We start from the raw sequence: 18534 nt of genomic DNA on the forward strand, positions 1-18534 counted from the left end.
GCAGGAAATGACTGTGAGCCCTCCTGTAGAAGGACATGTGGACTCCAGCACTGAATCCTGTTGGACCTGGCAAGAGTCTGCAGCTTTAACTCATTAAACACTTCCCTGTTCTGAACCATCAAAATTCTAGAAACCAACACACATTATATTTCAGTGTGTCTTCTCAAAAATCAAGTTCAAAAGCCTAAAACACATGTAAATATTTTATAAACAATATAACCTACTGAAAGTACAAACAGCAATGTTATCAGTAAAATACTCTGTGCATTCACAGTTTGCATCCCTACTATAACGTAAATAAACAATTCAATTTTTACTAAAGTTTCATAAGAAATTATCATACCTTGGAAAATGTACAACCTAGGCAATTACTGTCACAATACTTTCATTAGCCAGATACAAACTTTCAAATGACATCAAGAAATTCTTCAGAGCATGCTTATTGAGACATTTATAGAAATATGAAAATATACTTTACTGCATAATTACCCATATAACATTGAACATCTCTCAACATGTGCATCTTACAGTGCAAATATTAATGACAGCTTTCATCATCATTTAAGGTTTCACAAGATGCCATACATCAGCTCGTATGTTACTTCTTTTTGGAAATGTTGCACATCTTCAACTAGCAATACTTCCAGTACCCAATACTTATTTCAGTCTCGAACTATCCCTCAGCAGCATAACAGTGTAATAACTGGCCATGTTTGGTCTTCCACCATGACATTTTACACATGCCCTACAATATTATGCAGGCCTCAGTTATGAAAATGTAAATGTAAATATATAAATGTAAATAAGTGACAGTGAATACTTTATTTCACTGCAGGATGCCCTAGATCCAAATATTAGTGTACTTTGCTAGAACTTTCCAATACTACTTACTACTACAGTTGTTGGTCACTAAGTTAAGGACGCCAGAAGCAAAACATTTTGGATGTGATAAGGAAGTAGGGAAGTTAAAGAATAGTTGTGTAGGAACTTACCATAACCTTAGATGTTCTTCTCTTCTATGTTGCAGTATTCATAACAGTAGGGAGATGCTGCTTGCAGCACCACTGCCCGGCCAGTATACCAAAGTCTTAGTCCACGAGGGTACGTGTGACGTCTGTTACCAGGGCCATAAACTGATACTGGGTATAAAAGTAACGTCTGCATGTACCCTCATGAGAATAGTTTTGCCGCATACAGTAGTGCCCATGAGGTTTGACCATGAGGGTCCTAATCTGAGACCTTTAGACTTGCATGTAAGCCAGTCCCAGAGCAGTAGGATGGCTGTGTAGGAAGATACCAAGGGGAATGATGACAATATGCCCTCAGGAGATACCTGGGAAAGCAGTTGGAAAGAGACAGGGGGTAGGAGGGTGGGACTGAATACTGCAACATAGAAGAGAAGGATATCTAAGGTTATGGTAAGTTCTTGCACAACTATTCTTCATCCTTTTATTCTGATGTTGCAGTATTCATAACAGTAGGGAGAGTACCAGAGCTTTAATTATGAAGCTGGGAGGAGGAAGGGTTCCTGTGGTCACGGAGACCCTGTAGGATAGTCCTGGCAAATTCTGCTCTAGTACGGGATGCTATGCCCAGCTTGTAGTGTTTGGTGAAGGTGTGTACCGAGGTCCAATTAGCTGCTTCTAAAATAGAAGAGGAGTCTACGCCTTTGAAAAAGATAGCAGAGGAAGCCGCTGCTCTGGCAGAATGGGGTTTAACATTGCCTTGTAAGGATTTCCCATAGTGGGAGTAGCACAAGGAGATGGACTTAGATACAGCCCTCCCTAGGGCTCTGGGATGGAAGGAAATAACTGCTCCGACTTCCTGACATCTTTGGTTTTGTCTAAGTAGTATCAAACTTGTCTGTGTACATCCAGGGAATGTAGGGTCCTTTATGAGGCATTTTGTGGATGCAGATAGAAAACAGGAAGGTTAGTGGATTGATTCAATGAGAGTTCATTAACTACCTTGGGCATGAATGAAGGGTTAAGTCCTGACGGCCACTCTCTCCTTGTGGAAAACAAGTTAGGTGAATGTGGCCATCAGGGCTTGAATCTCTGAAACCTTCCTGGCGGAGGTGAGGGCAACTAGCAGGACTGTTTTGAAAGTGCAAAGTTTCAAGGAAACAGAATGTGCTGGTTCAAAGGGGGGGGGGGCAAGGTTAGCTTTTCTAATACAAAGTTTAGGTCCCACAGTGGAGGAATGGGTTTCCGTGGGGGCTTGATGTGGAGGACTCCCTTTAGAAAGAGTTTGACTTCCAGTCTGGATGCCAGGGGTGGTGAAATGGGCAGACAGGTACAAATGGCAGACAAATGGACTTTGATAGAGGGATATGTCAGTCCTGTTTGGAGTAGCTCACATAAGTAAGATTGGACCCTTAGAATGGAGATAGTGGAGGGGGTCCTGGTTGTTCCTATGACACCAACTGGAGAATCTGAGCCACTTAGCTACACAGTTTCTCCTAGTGTTAGGTTTTCTGGCCTCCTGCAGAAAGTACAGTTTTGTACCTACCATAAATGTAGATGTCCAATAGGTATGCATCTGCAGTCCTAACATATGGGTTGTCCTGCCTCAGGCAGCCCTTCGGTCGGCCGGATTCCAAAGTCTGGGTCTGGCCTTGGCTGATGTCGCACTTCAGCCGACGTCATAGTTGCTGTGTATTGGGTATAAAGGCTTCAGCCGACGCCATTTTCCTCAGTGTTTCTTGCCCCAGATGCCAGGTGCCCTCTAGGAAGGCTAAATTTGGATAAATGCAAATAATTCCAAACAGTAGAGAGCAAGCAATATAAGAATATATATATATATATATATATATATATATATATATATATATATACATATATACAAACAAATACACCATAATAGATTCCCCCAGCTAGCTAAAAGAGGGGTAAATACCCTAGGAATACCACAGAGGGGAAGGAGGGTGGGTAATCCTGACTGCAGATGCATACCTATCGGACATCTACATTTATGGTAGGTACAAAACTGTACTATGTCCTTCAAGGATGCATCTGCAGTCCTAACATATGGGTAGAATACCATAGCCAAACTGGGGGAGGAGGTACTAAGATAAAGATGGTGTAGTTAAGATCCCTTGCAAAACAGCAGTTGCAAAACCTGCTCAGGATCTGGAGTATAAAGGAAGATTATAATGCTTGGCAAATGTATGCACGGAGCTCCAAGTAGCAGCTTCTAAAATGTCTTTGGTAGCCACTCCTCGTAGGAAAGCTGTAGTGGTGGCTGTAGCTCTTGTGGAGTGAGGCCTGATATTTTCTGGAGTTGTCTTTCCATGAAAAGAGTAGCAAAATCTAATGCAATTTCCTATCCATTTTGAGATTGTCTGTTTTGAAATTGCTTTTCCTTGCATTCCTGTTGCATATGCTACAAGAAGCTGGTCAGTTTTTCTGTTGGTCTTAGTTCTGTCCAGATAGTAGCGTAATTGTCTGTGTACATCCAAGGTATGTAGTAGTCTTTCTCCCCTGTTCTGTGGGTTGGGGAAGAATGTAGGTAAATGAATGGCTTGGTTCAATGATACTCTGGAGACCACTTTTGGCATAAAAGTAGGGTTAGTTCTCAGAGACACTCTATCCTGATGGAAGATAAGGAAGGGCTGTACTGCCATTAATGCCTGTAACTCAGATACCCTTCTTGCTGAAGTGATTGCAAGCAGGAAAGCAGTTTTCCAAGATAAGAACTGTAAGTCTGCTGTTGCTGCTGGTTCAAAAGGGGGAAGTGTTAACTTTTCCAGCACAAAGTTGAGATCCCATGTAGGCAAAGGTGGTTTCCTTGGAGGCTTTACATTTTTGATTCCTCTCAGGAACTGCCTGAGTAGAGGATGAGAGAAGACTGGAGGATCCATGTTGTATTCTGCTGAAATTGCTGATGCATGAATCTTAATGGAGGAGTAGGACAGGCCATTGTGGAACAGTTCTAAGTATTCCAGGATGTTTGCTATGTTTGCCAATGATACATTTTCCCCTTTTGCTGCACTCCAAATGAGGTATCTTTTCCATTTGGCTGAATAAGTCTTCCTTGTGGAGGGTCTGCGAGCCTCCAGGATAATGTCCTTAACCATCGGAGATAAATCTGGGTTATTTAGTTTTATGCAATATTCCAAGCAGCTAGCTGTAGTGTTTTCAAGTTTGGATGTAGGATCTTGTAGTTGTTCTGTGTTAGAAGTAAAGGACACAGAGGTAGAGGCCATGCGTGTGTTCGAGACATGCTTCTCAGTAGCGGGTACCAATGTTGCCTCGGCCAGTCTGGAGCTATCAGGATTATCCTTGGCTGATCCTCTTTGATCTTCAGTAGGACTTTGTACATCAAAGGAAGAGGTGGGAATGCATATGCTGTCAGGTTTTTCCAGCTGAAGGAAAGGGAGTCCACCCTCCAAGCAAGTGGGTGGTATGCTCTTGTGCAGAATTTCTTCAATTGGTGGTTGTGTGGGGAGGAGAACAGGTCTATCTCTGGTAGTCCCCATTTCTTTGTTATGGTTTTGAAGATATCTAGATGCAGCATCCATTCGTGAGCATCCGTGGTAGTTCTGCTTAAGGTGTCTGCTAGTGAATTTTCTTTTCCTGGTACAAATCTGGCCTGGAGTTGAATGTTGAGGTTCAGGGCCACATTCCACAGGCCCATTGCCATCCGGCATAGAGGATATGAGTGTGTACCTCCCTGTTTGTTGATGTACCACATGACTGTGGTGTTGTCCGTCCTTATCAGCAGGTGACCTTGTTGAAGAAATGGTCTGAATGCCTGGATTGCATGTTTCACTGCCAGCATCTCCTTTTGATTTATGTGTAGATTCAGCTGGTCTTGTGTCCATAGGCCTTGTATGCACTTGTCCACCATGTGCGCCCCCCAGCCTAGGTCTGAGGCGTCCGTGGTGATGGTCTGGCTTGGATGAGGTTTGTGGAAAGGCAATCCTCTGTTCAACTGACAGGCCTGAGCCCACCACAGGAATTCTTGCTTCAGGCATGGAATTATTGGAATCTGGGATTCTAGACTGTGCTTGTGTTGAGACCATACATTCCTTGGGTACCATTGCAACTTTCTCATATGCAGACTGGCATGCGAAATCAATATTATGCAGGATGCCATGTAACCCAGGGCTTGCAGGACTTTCCTTGCAGTAAGCTGAGTTTGTGTTGTTAATGTCATGAAATAGACTGGTAGTTGCTTTTGTTTTTCTTCTGTGAGAAAGGCCATCTGAGTTGATGTGTCCAGTTCTGCACCCAAAAATGTTATCCTTTGGGATGGTACCAGTCTTGACCTTTGCATGTTGACTGTGTATCCCAAGGCTTGCAGCAGTTGTATAACCTTTTCCAAATCTTTTGTTAATTTTGTCTTGTTGTCTGCTTGTATTAGGCAGTTGTCCAGGTATGGGTAAATTTGAATTCCCTGAAGCCTGCAATGAGCAATTACTGATGCCAGGCATTTCGTGAATACTCTGGGCGCAGTAGATAAGCCAAAGGGCAATGCTGAGAATTGATAATTCTCTGATCCTGCAAGAAATCTGAGGTGTCTTCTGCAATCTGGTCGTATAGGGACGTGCAGGTATGCCTCCTTGAGATCTAGAGTCACCAGCCAAGACTCCTTGCCCAGCATGGGAAGAAGTTGCTGTAGGGTCAGCATTTTGAATTTTGGAACAATGAGGTATGTGTTCAGAGCGGACAGGTCGAGAATAGGTCTCCATAGATTTTCTTTTCTTGGTACAAGGAAAAGTCTGGAGTAAAATCCTTGTCCTTGTTCCATAGGCGGTACCTTTTCTATAGCTCTCATCCTTAGTAGGTTGTTGATTTGTCTTAGAGCATTTGTTTTTTGGCTTGGTGGTAGGTTTGGCATTCCTCTCTTTTTTGGTAGAGTGTGGAAGTGAAACCTGTAGCCTTTGTCTATTGTTTGTAAAGTCCATTTGTCTCCTGTAATGTAATGCCAGTTTACAGAAAATAAGGCTAGTTTTCCACCCAAGGGTGCTTCCAGTTGTTCCCTGGTAGGCGGAATCAGAGCCAAGTCACTGTGTCTGTCCTGTGGAAGTGGTGTAGCTGAATCTGTGGCAGTACTTCTCTGGTTGTTAGGCTGCCACTGACGTCCCCTGTAGGCACCCCTGGATTGACCTCTGCCTCTTGGGCGTCTATTTCTGCCTCTCTGTGCTCTGGAGGTGTCTGGAAAGGACCAATTATTCGAAGGCCAATTTCTGCTAAACCTCGGAGGCTGGACCTGTAAGAAATCCTTGACTGTTTGGACAGATTTTGCTTTTTCTTCCACCTTCTTTAGAACTTGCTGTGCAGGGGAGCCAAACAAACTTTGTTTCTCCATAGGAGCATCTAGGAGTTTTGACTTAACATGGTCTGGTAAGGATTGTTCTTTTAACCAGGCATGCCTTCTAATCACTGTTCCAGTCATAGCTGATCTAAAGGAAGCCTCCAGTGCATCATAGCCACATTTTAAGAAATGGTTACTGACCTGCTGAGAGTTATGTACCAAATCCTGAAGGGACTTACGGTCTATAGGTTCAGGAGAGGACAGTTTTTTATTTAGCTGGTCTAACAAAAATTCCTGGTACTGAATCATGCGAAATTGACAGTTTAAGGCCCTGGCCGAAAGAGTAGCAGAAGTATAAACCTTTTTACCCCATCTCTCTAATGCTCTAGATTCCCTTTCAGAGGGGAGAGGGTTTTTGGCAGAGGCAGCTGCTACAGCTTTGGGGCCCTGTGAAATGGTTTCAGGATCTGCAACAGGAGCCTTACACAAATGGTAGTGTGTGTCCGGGACCCTGTAATATCTGTCAGGTTTGGCAGGGGCCGGAGGGAGAGAATCAGGGGCAGTACAGGCATCATTATATGCATCATCAACAACTGTTAGTACTGGAGGAATGGCTAAAGGTCTATGCTGTGGTAAATGTAAAAAAAGTCCTTAGCCTTTTCCTTGAATCTGAAAAATCCTGGCCCTGCCATTGAAAAAGTTCCCTCATAGCATGTAAGGTTTCCCCAAAAGAAAATTCTTCAGGAGGAGAAGCAGAAGGAATGGAGTCTTCTGCATCAGAATCCTCATAAGGAGAATATGGGCCTTCCTGAGGGTCTGAAATATCTGAGTCATCCGAGGAATAGTCTGTAGAAACAGGTTCCGGGGGTTCAGTTCTAGGCCTCTTATCTGGAGGGGGTTGAGAGGCCCTGTCTGGGCGAGGTTGGGATCCCCTGATCAAAGAAATGAGATCCTCAGCCAGGCTGAGCATTTGGGAACTAGAGGTAGGCCTGTGTGAGGGAGTTTTAGCAGGTAAGGCCTTAGAAGGTTTAGCTGCTTTAGCCCTGGAAAAAGCCTTGATAGACATGGATGCAGGGGGTCTAGCAGCTCCACGTGCAGGGGTAGGTATGTCTAAAGGAATAGTATCTGATAAATCCTGGGTGCCTGCATCAGCAGGGGTAATTTCAGTAGCAGATTCAGCCATGCTCTGTGAGGCCTTGGCTATCGGAGGCATGCTTTCGGCCGAAGAACCGAGGACTCTGTTTCAGCCAAAACCGAGACACTCGCGGTTGGCCTAACCGTGGTTTCAGCCGAAACCGCGGACCGTGAGTGTCGGTCCTTTTCCTTACGCTTTTTAGCTAATTGTGTAGTCGGAGTCTCCGACGGCATTTTGTATGCAAAAGCGGGACCAAAAAACTCCTCTGCAAACTCCGACCGACGTCTAAGCATCCGTCGGTTGAAGGAAGCACAGGCTAGACAAGCTGATACATCGTGGTCTGGGCCTAAACAAGGAAGGCAGTAAGAGTGGAAATCCTTATGAGGTATTTGTTTCCCACAAGTTAACAATTATTTACTTTGTCTGACATCGGCTGAGGCAAGAAAGAGTCCCCAACGGGGTACTTCGCTTTTTAGAAGTCTTCGGTAGTAGAAATCTCTGGATCTGACCGACCGGCACTTGCGAACAGCTTCTGCTTCGGGCACCACGCGGCAAGAAAGACGGAGGAAAATGGCGTCGGCTGACGCCTTTATACCCAATACACAGCAACTATGACGTCGGGTGAAGTGCAACATCAGCCCAGGCCAGACCCAGACTTTGGAATCCGGCCGACCGAAGGGCTGCCTGAGGCAGGACAACCCATATGTTAGGACTGCAGATGCATCCTTGAAGGACATCACTGAGTACGTCCTCTGAATAAAGGTGTCTGCAAGAGATCAGAATTCTATCACCCATAAGGTCAATTTTAGGTTGTTCACCTGTGGGTGTAGCAGGGACTCCTTGTTCTGTGTGAGTAGGTCTAGATGGTGGGGTAACCTGTGGTGATTTCCCTTGGCTACAGAAAATAGGAGGGGAAACCAATGCTGTTTTGGCCAAAAGGGGGTCACCAGTAGGATTTTTGGTTTGCCCTCCTGAACTTTTAGGAGGACTTTCTGGGTTAGAGTGAAGTGTGGTATATCCCCCCATGAAAAGGAGAAGGAGTCCACTTTCCAGGTTTGTGGATTTGGGTTCCTTGTGCAGAAGTTGGGCATCTGTCTGTTGACTGGAGAGGCAAACAGGTCTGCTTGTGAAATACCCCACCTGTGTATCAAGTCTAAGAAAACGTCTCTCTCAAGTATCCATTCGTGAGAGGGGGCTGAGGTTCTGCTGACTGTCTGCCATAACATTCTGTTCTGAGGGGACATACATGGCTAATAAGTGAACCCTGAGTGAAGCGGCTAAATTCCAAATCTGGATGGCCAAGTTGCATAGTGGGTAGGACCTGGTCCCCCCTTGTTTATGTACCACAGGACAGTCATATTGTCTATGACTACTTTTAGGGTTCCTGGCAGGATAGAGGGGTTGAATGTTAGAAGGGCCAACAGCACAGATCTCATTTCCTTGATGTTGATGTGGTCTTTTACCCTTAGAGTAGACCATTTTCTTTGTACTGAGAGGTGTTTTTGATTTGTTTGCAACACTGCACCCCAGCCCAGGTCTGAATCATCTGTGGATAACTGTTGTAGTGGTGCTGGGATCTGCAGGTGGGTCCCCAGGTTGGTCTGCATTGCAGATATCCACCAATGAATCTCCTTTTTTTAGGCATAGGAGAAATGGAAGTAGAGTCCAAGGGTTGTGAATGCTGGGTCCATAGGTTTTTTAAAATCCACTTAATTTTGCACATGTGGAGTCTTGCCACAAGCAGCATGGGTATAAGGGATGCCATGTGGCCCAACAGTCTCAGGAATTCCCGAGCTGTCAGGGTGGTTTGGGTAAGGATCTGAGAGTTCCTGAATCCTTTGGTCTGGGATGAAGGCCTTCATGTAGTCTGTGCGGAGTCTGCATCCTAGGAAAATCAGAGGGTGAGTCGAAGGGATAAGGATGTTGCTGGATGCAGAAGGCATGAGTTACAGTGGAAGAGGACTGGATTGGTCAAGATGGCTCTGAAAGGGAGTGGTAGAGGATCTGGAGGGAAATCTGGGAGTAGAAGCCTTTCTCTGTTGTCTACGTCCCTTTGATTGTGGTGCTGAATGAAAGGATTGCCTTCTTACAAAGAAGGGTTTCTGAGGATAGTTTCTATGATATCTAGGAATAGGGGACACCAGCAGGTGTTTGAAGTTCTGTAACTATTTACCCTTCTCTTGGAGAGAATGAGAAGCTTAGCAGAACTTGTCCTAAAAGGGTCCTATTGTCTAGGGGTCATCCAGAAGTTTAGTTTGAACATCCATGGGGAGGGGTTGTAGCCGTATCCAGGAGTAACGTCGAAGCACTGATCCAGAAGCAGCAGTTTTGGATGCAGCTTCCACAGCATCATAGCTGCACTTAAGAGTGCCTGGTCACTTGGGATGCTGTGGAGAGAAGTGAATTTAGTTGTGCTCTGATAGGGGGAATCTTGAACACCAGACAGAAGGGTGGAGGCTTTTGAAATGGTGTCAAGTACATACCTTGCCATGTGGTTTTGGTAATCCAGGGCCCTAATGGCCAGAGTGTAGAAGATATATACCTTTTTACCTGGTCTGTTCATAAATTTACTATCAATTAGATAAAGAGCAGTAGAAGGTAGATGTCTGGATGTCGTATCTGCAAAAACAGCTGTAACAGCTGGGGCTGCAGGAGGGTTTTTGTAAAGAAACAGTGTCGAGGGACCCTGTAGAAGCGATCAGGTCATTTAGCTGCTGGGGGTTGGGAGTCAGGAGACTGTGAAGCAGCTAGGAAGGCATCCTGAAAAGCAGGCAGTGAGGGAGGCACAGCTGAGGGAGATGTCAAAGTATCTTTTCTTGGATTCTGAAACCTAAGAGACCTGCCACTTAATGTTCCCTCATGAGGGAGATAGTATCCCCAAAGCTGAATTCTTCTTCTGGGGATTCTGGAGAAATAGAGTCCTCCTCTTCTTAAGTAATGAATTCCTTGGGAGATTCAATTTGTGTTTCGTAGGAGGACTCCTCAAAAGATGAGTATCCTTCCTCAGACACATGGATTGGTTGAGGAGTGAGAGTAGGTGGAAGTTGATGCGACTGTAATGCCTAAAAGGCCCTAAACAGACTTCGAGAGAAGGATTTCCAACCAGGCATCTGTGGGGGTTCAGAATGTTTGGATTTCTGTTTTCTTTTCAAAGGGGTTGTAAGGAGCAGTAGGGAAGAGGAGTGGATGTCGGCCTAGCATGAATAGGAGGAGCAGGGGCTTCACAGAATGCGAGCCGTGGTTCCCCTCAGCCATCAGACTCTGATGGCTGAATTACCTCAGTGGATGTACCTTTGGTATCCCATACTCCGGCTTCCATTAAGGTTCCCAGGCCTGCTTTGGCAACCGTCGTCCGAACAGACTCCAGGTCTTCAATCGCCTCTACAGCCTGTTCGGACACCTGAGGTGCAGCCTGGGATTCGGGCCTAACTTTTTTTGCCTTCTTCCAAGGCGGTTCTTCGGAAGGGCCTACTCCTCCCTCCATGCCTAATGCCAAGCGTCTGAGTTTTTGGTTCTCAAGATAAATATTCAAAGCCGCTAATCGGCTACATAGGGTCTTGGGGGACAAATTACTTACAGATTGAACAGGATGCATGGTCGTGGGCCTCGCCTAGACAAAAACCACACTTATGTCTGTCCTTGTGGAGAATTTGTCTCCCACAAGCACACTTCCCATTCCCAGCCGACATGCAAGTCTAAACAGTAAGCAAAATAAGTAAGAAAACCCCACTGGGCACTTATCTGTAATGGTCAAAAACAGTCATCTGGTCTAACAATTTGGAATGCAGTTGTCTGAAGAAACGTGATGCAGAAGTGGAACTGGCAAACGGTCGTCCGATGATCAATGCGGCAGAAAAGTTCTTTTATACCTAATGTCTGTTTATGGCGCTGGTAACAGACATCACACGTACCCTCCTGGACTAAGACTTGGGTATACTGGCCAGACGGTAGCGCTGCAAGCAGCATCTCCCTACTGTTATGAATACTGCAACATCAGAAAAGAAAGACATCCGCAAGTATGCAAAGAAGGCATTATATGGTTGAATGAGTTAACTGCTACTGCAAAGTACTAGCTGAGGAACCCAATATGCAAAAATAAATTAATCATGAGGCAGAGCTCCAGGTATTTGACTGGGGGTGGGGGGTTGGGGGGGTGGTGGCATTAACGACACTTCAGGAAGCATGGCCAAGCTGGATGCTGGAAGTAAACTTCTCTTGCATCTCACCATCTATTAAGGTGCAGCATGCTTGCAAACCCAACTTCACACTCTTGTCAAGGAGGTTACAGGACAAATACACTGATATGTCTTTGGTGAGAAGCGTGTCACTAGGAAGGTGTGAATGTCGTCTGCCCTTTGTATCCATCATCTTTTTAAGAAGCAGTGGAACTGACCTGGGACTGCACAAAGGTCATTTCTGCTAACTGCAACACTAAGCACTCTCTGAATGACACCATACTGAAAGATTTTATGTTTCATGTATCCCCTTCAACATCCTCAAGAGCCTGGGCACTGCTTGATGTCAAGCTCCTCTCCAAATTGGTATGGACTGTGGCTAAGGATCTTTTGGCCCAACAAACACTTTTCTAGACCCAGAATGCAGAAACTTTGCCACAAAGACAATGATTCGAGATTTGAACTGTGCGAGTGGAAGAAAAGCAATTTGTTGTATACTGTCAGTTTTGAGCGGCATTATTGTTTCTACCTGTGGAGGGCAGGCAGGCATGCATGCCCCCTCTACCACAAGTGAGGACATTCTAGAAAAAAATCAGCTGGACTGAAAGTAACATGAGAGGATATCCAAGTCATGCATAACAAGGAAGTACAGATATATCAGATATTTACACTACTCATATGAAAATGCAAAATAAATCTGGTCATGTGAGATATATCAGTCTTATGCTGATGCTATAAAGGTAAAAAAAACATCTACCAAAATACCATTTTCAGTGACTAGCACAGTCTGACATGTGGAACTAAGGTGAGAATAGTCAAGAACTGCTGCTGTGTAGTTTTCTGGTCAATATCCAGATATATGACTGACAGGCTTGTGTAGAGTTATGACCTGCTGCCTTGAGACAAATCTTTAAATTGCAAACTTTAATTTACTGTCAAAACTCACCCTCCACAAAATAGCAAGCATGACAACTGTTTTGGATACAAAGAAAATATTATGTAGTACTTACTGAGAAGGTGATAGTTGGAATCTCTTTCATACTTAAATGTAAGTCTGCCATAGCTGACATGATTCAGGTTTTTCAGCCACTCAAAGTAAGACACTGTTACACCACCAGCATTCAAATACAAATCCTGCAAATGAATGAGCAATCTGTCAGTCAGTTTTGCTACTCTTTTCACAGCTGCATAGTAACAGTCACAAAAACTTCAGGACTTATGTCATGAAAGGAAATAACGGTTATCATAATCGTATACATGCATTACTTATCGGCTAAAACAGGAAGCATTACACTCAGTTGTAGCTTTGAAATTGACATTTTATACAGAGAGAGGCCAGTATAATCCATTGCCAGCCAACCAGCACTACCAGGATCTGCATTACCTGACATCCAAGATTCCCTTATTTCAGTTCTGTCTTCCATAGGAAGAACACAGAGGAAATAAAGATGCAATTTGGCAAAGTCATAAGTTGAAAAGACAGAAACAAGTGTTAAGTTTAGTCTTTGGATCAAGACTCTGAACAGCATGGCAAGACCCCATGAACACTGAAAAGAGTTGTGTTGATTTTGGCATCCTCTATGTATTCCAGTCATTTTACAACAAAAACGGGAAGAAAGAGAGCATTTATTTAATTTCTACTTATTTCAGTTGCAGCTATGTTCTTATATAGGTAGTCTGATTTTTCTGCATTTTTTTCTTTAGTCAAAAAAGTAACTGCTTTCATTTCTACTTGTTCAGATGCCACATATTTTCTAGCTCTGTTGCAATAGTGAGAGCAACTGTTTAGGCTTTTGTCTCATATTCTTGGTCTATTCCTCATAAAAATTGCGGTTTTCTGGCAAATCACTAGTATTAAACTAAATAATGGCATGCATTTGAGTTTCAGACTTCCATAGACTTCAGATAATCCATGCTAACACAACTCTGTTATTCAGATAATCCATGCTAACACAACTCTGTTATTCTGGCAACTTTCTAAGTTTAGAAGAGTATTTAAATGTGTGTCTATTTTTGCACCCCCCCATTATTTTAGGCTTTGTACAGATTTTTTGCATTAAGAAGTTGAGGGGTATGCTACTGCTGTATATGTGCCTAAAGGTACTCTTATTGCTCATTTCTGCCTGGTCTGGTTCCATAGATTTGCAGCCTAAGGTACAAGTGAGGGCATTTTGATTTACTACAGCATCTGTGCACATACAGACATCTGCAGCTGTATTTATGCCTAAAATGCATCGGTCATCTCTGCCAGTCTTCTCCCAGATTTGTAGTCTGATTTGCAATAGTGGGAAGTATTGTTATTTACTGCAAGTTCTGTTTTATCTTCAGCTGTTCATGTCCTGAATTTCTTTATTAATTCTGCTAAACACTGCCTGATATAACGTGCACTTAAAAGTGCACTCTGCCTATTAACACTTGCTGTCACTGCCCCTGCATATACATGATACAATTTATCACTGCCCCCACCAGCCATTTTGCATTTTGTTACACAGCCTCTGTTCCTCCTTGCAGATTCCTTATATGGACACACAGCTGCTGGCTTCCCTGCCACTGTTTTAAGGATGGCTGTAATTCTAGCCCACCTGTGACCCAGGAATTTGAATCAAGACCCTGAACAGCATAGTAAATGCTGAAAACAGGTGCAATGCTGAGAATGTTAATGTAGATGAGAAACCCTTGTCCTGTGCAAGTAGGTCCACTCTGGAAGGTGGCCAGATGCATGACAAGGGAGAACCAATGTTGTCCAGGCCAAAAGGGAGTTATCACAAGTGCTTTTGGCGAGTCCTTTATTTTTAGCAAGACTGGTTATTAAAGCGAATAGGGGAAGGCAAAAAGAAGCATACCCTTCCATGGGAAGGGAAAGGCGTCCATTTTTCTGGATTCCTAATGCACAACTGCTGTAACTGTCTGTTGTGAACAGAGCAAACAGATCTACTTGGGAGTTCCCACAAGTGGAAACCCTTCTGAAGACCTTTGGGCGTAACAGCCATTTGTGAGGGTAGTGTACTGTCCTGGATCTGCTCAGCAAATCTGCAATTGGCTTCTGCTCTGATGGAATGCAGGCTGCCCAAATTACAGACTGGCAAGTCTACATGGGGCTAGGACCTTGTTCCTCCTTGTTTATAAACCACATATTACTGTGGTGTTCTGTGTTGGGACTAACAGTGGTCCTGGTGACCACAGCCAACACAGTGCTTTAATTGCCTTTATCAGGGCCATCAGTTTTTTGAGGTTTGTGTGGGTTTTTTTTTTTTTTTTGCCTGAAACGATGGTTCCACACATTTCCACACACCTTGAACTTTGATACAATACCTTGAGACACTGTCCCCAAGGCAAAATTCAAGGAGTCTGCTGTGACCAACTATGATGATAGGAGGTACTGCCATGCACAGCTAGCTGGAATTTTGTAAATAATTATGTCATTTGTGAATGCAAAACTGATTTATACAAGATTTGTGTGTGACAAATGTATTAGAACTGTATGTCATGTGTATATCAAACTGATTTGTACAGATGCTTGTATTGAAAATGTACTTGTAAAGTGATTGTGTTTGAAATGTATCCACAGTGTGCCCTACTGTAGAGAACAGCAATGTAAATGTACATGCACTATTGTAACTGTTTAAAATGTATGTGTTAACAGAGAAAACTGGAATTAACCTCAGTTCAGCAAACTTTGAAATATATCTGAAATTAAATCACTTTATGGACTGGGCCATAAAGATGTTATCTCATAGGTTTCAATGCAGCCAGACACAAAGTCTGGACCAGGAAGCTGTGTGTATTGCCTTTGGGGTGAACTAATTACTACTCTGGAAGCATGCAGGTATGAAATTGTTTTATGACTTCCAGTATTTGCCAGAGATCTGAGCAAAAGCCCTTGTGTGTGTATTTTTACAGGTAGGTGCTAAATCCTGCCAGCTTCCAGCAATGTGGGTTTGCATGGGAACTACAAGTCAGGTGACCAGAAGTGATGTCATTGCAAGCTATCCCAGAAGTAATATTTTAGATATTTTGAAAGCCTTTTAGTGAGACAGAGCATTCTGTATTCCGTCTTGCGCCTAACAAAAAGGACCATTAACCACATCATCAGCTTTGTTGTATTAAGTAGGAAATTCTCTTGTATTCAGTTAGGAATATAACTTAAGCTTAGTTTCTTTTTCTTCTTCGTCTGAGCCTGTCCTTCAATGTTATTTTAAATATTTCCTGTGATGCAGAACTGTCATTGTGAATATACTTAGTACTGTCTTGTTCTTTTATTTATTAAATAAATTAAAACTTTTTTATTGGAGCTGATCTTTGTAAAGATATTCAAGTTGAGAGAGTATTTGCATATATATTTGGTGACACTGTGGGCTACTCCTAATAGCCTTGCTCTTGGCCAAACTACAATTTGTATTAATATTAATTTCATGTAGTATATTGGGTACCCTTGTAAAGGCCTTAAAGTAGCTGGTGAGGGGTTCTGGTGTCAGTGATAACCACCTAATAGTCTGGGAAAAAGGAGGCATATCTAGTAAACCTGTGCCGGCCTTTCCCAAGTGCGTGTGCGCACACGTGCATGCAAGTCAAATCTCAGACTGAGTATCAACTACTTGGGCAGGGACACAAAGCACTGGTTGGACAGAGTGTTGGAGGACTTGGCTTGGAACCTTGGCTAAGGACAAAACTCTATAGCTGTGACAGTGGGAAGTCTTATTTCGGATCTGGAGAAAGAGGGCAAAACCAGCCCTGCACTGACTGTTTCCTGTGTACTCTTAAGGGAAACTGTGCTTGATTGTGATTGATGCAGAGAGCTGTATCTGGAGATGCTGTGGGTGTACCTATTATCCTCCCAGTGAACGTTCCCAACAGGTGCCAGTGGTGAGGACTGTGGCTCCTTGATTACTGGCCCAGAGGTGGTGGGGAGTCATACCAACTGTGTAGGACTTTGGGGGGGGTTCTGGGTTCTATTGGATGTGGTCGACCCTCCAGAGATGGTACATTTTGAAGAACTGCAGAAATGGAATACAGCAATACAGGGAGTAGCAGTGTTGGGCCCAGAAAGGATTTGAGGAACCATTAAATTTTCATGTGTTGTCTGGCTAAAGGGAAAACATGAGGATGGATATGTAACCAAGAATTCTGAGGAAATCCCTTGATTTACAGCTGGTCTGGTAAGCAAGATTTAGGAACTGCTGATGGTAGAAGGAAACTTTCTCTGGGGAGAAGTAGGTTACCATCAGTGATGCATCCCAAAAGCATCCTAAAAAGACTAACCTGTGAGACAGGATCAGGGAACACTAAGATTTATCCTGAAACCTACACAGTGGGAACAGATTCAAAGATAAGTGGAAGAATGCTAGAATGTCTTGGATGAAAGAAGCCAGAATGAGGCAATAATTTAGGTAGGGGTATATGAATTCCCTGAAGTCTGCAAAAGGCAATGACTGGAGTCAGACATTTTCTTTGGAGCGGTAGACAGAATATATGCCAACTATGTAAATTGAAAGTGCAACCCCAAAAGAATCTTAACACATATAATCTTTGTATATAGATGCGGACATATGAATCCTTTGAGGTGTAGACTGACCAAGCATGACTTGTCAGACGGTAGAAGAGAAAAAAGGGACTGCAAGTATAACATTTTGAACTTTGGAACTATGAGAAATGTATTTAGAACTGAGAGAGCCAACATTGGTCTCTGGGTGCTTTCTATTCAAGGATTTTTCTAGTACCCAAGAAGGAAAACTTTTCCTTGTTGAGAAAGGGGGGGGGGGGAGTGGACATGTTCTATTACACTCTGTGTTAACAATACTGTTTGAGGAAACAGTTTTAGTTCTGTGGGGGAAGAGGGATTCCCGAGTGTAAAGGAAGTGATGCCTACTGTATTTTGTAGCCATGAATGCAATGTTATCTATCCCCAGAGAGGCATGGGATGAGAAAGACTGCCCACCAGCTTAGAAGAATGGCAGAGGTAGGAAGGAGTGGAGGGGGATGAAGTCCAAAGGTAGTCATGCATTATTCATATGCAGGAAAGAGCCTTAAAAATCCATTCACTTTCTTTGTAGAGTCCCCTTGCCACTTTTTTCTAGTATCGCTTCTTTGGAGATTTTTGCTAAGCATGTTTGAAGGGCTTCCAAAAGAAAGGGCCAGGACTGGAAGGGTAACTTCTATAATATCTTCGGACAGGGGAAAGAAAGAGTTGTTTTACCTCTGCATTAATTTTTCTTTCCTATAACTTTTTAGCCCTTCAGACGAGTAATTCCCAAAAAGCAAATCTTTCTCTAAGGAGGGATTTAAAATCTGGGTTCTAAAAAATCATCATTAATCCTCCTTTTCCCATTCGTAAATAGGGTTGGGGTGTCACATCAATATCAGTCAATGTGACCAACTCATTTTGAGCCAGTGTTTACACCTCCAAGGGGCTAGACCTAATGCTGATCTTCAGGAAAATTTTGAAGTCTGACCAGGCATTCCTGCGCATCACAGACCCTGTGGATGCAGTGTGAGAAAGCATCCACTTGAATCATATGTGCATTGTATTGAGTATTTTATAACCTGAGAGGCAGACCAGACCATGTTTAACAGGCTGGGTTTAATGTCAAAATTAAGAAGGTTGGTTAAAAGACACATTGCATGTCAGCAAAACTAGAAAGCATTTACCTCTGCCATATGCTTCTGGCAGTCAATTACTCAAGCTAATATAGAAGAGGCATAGCCCTTCTTTCCAAATCTGTCAAAGACCCCACTACATTTTTTATTGGTGACATAACTTAAGAATCCAGGGATTTAGAGTCACTGGCCGCATCAGTAGAGATCACAGCCTAGTCAGCAACAAGGTTTCTAAAAAGAAACTGCCTGGTGTCTTGCAAGATCTGTCAGGTTTTCTAGGTGCAGGGGGTTGTGAATCCAAAGCAGCAGCAATAGAATTAGATGCATCATCCAAAGCGCACAGTACTGAAAGGATAGCTACTGCTTTGG

At 43.5% G+C, this 18534-nt stretch overlaps 1 protein-coding gene across 1 annotated transcript in view; it reads right to left on the reverse strand.

The window, feature by feature from the left end:
• Positions 1-18534, reverse strand: part of GLUD1 (glutamate dehydrogenase 1) — a 563305-nt gene that overhangs the window by 132238 nt on the left and 412533 nt on the right. Inside the window, exon 10 of the mRNA XM_044056503.1 lies at positions 12582-12705. Within this exon, the coding sequence (XP_043912438.1) occupies positions 12582-12705 (124 nt within the window). The remainder of the gene's footprint in view (positions 1-12581; positions 12706-18534) is intronic.

Source organism: Protopterus annectens, chromosome 14.part0, assembly GCF_019279795.1.
Source record: "Protopterus annectens isolate FY-2018-M chromosome 14.part0, PAN1.0, whole genome shotgun sequence".
Lineage (NCBI taxonomy): Eukaryota > Metazoa > Chordata > Ceratodontiformes > Protopteridae > Protopterus > Protopterus annectens.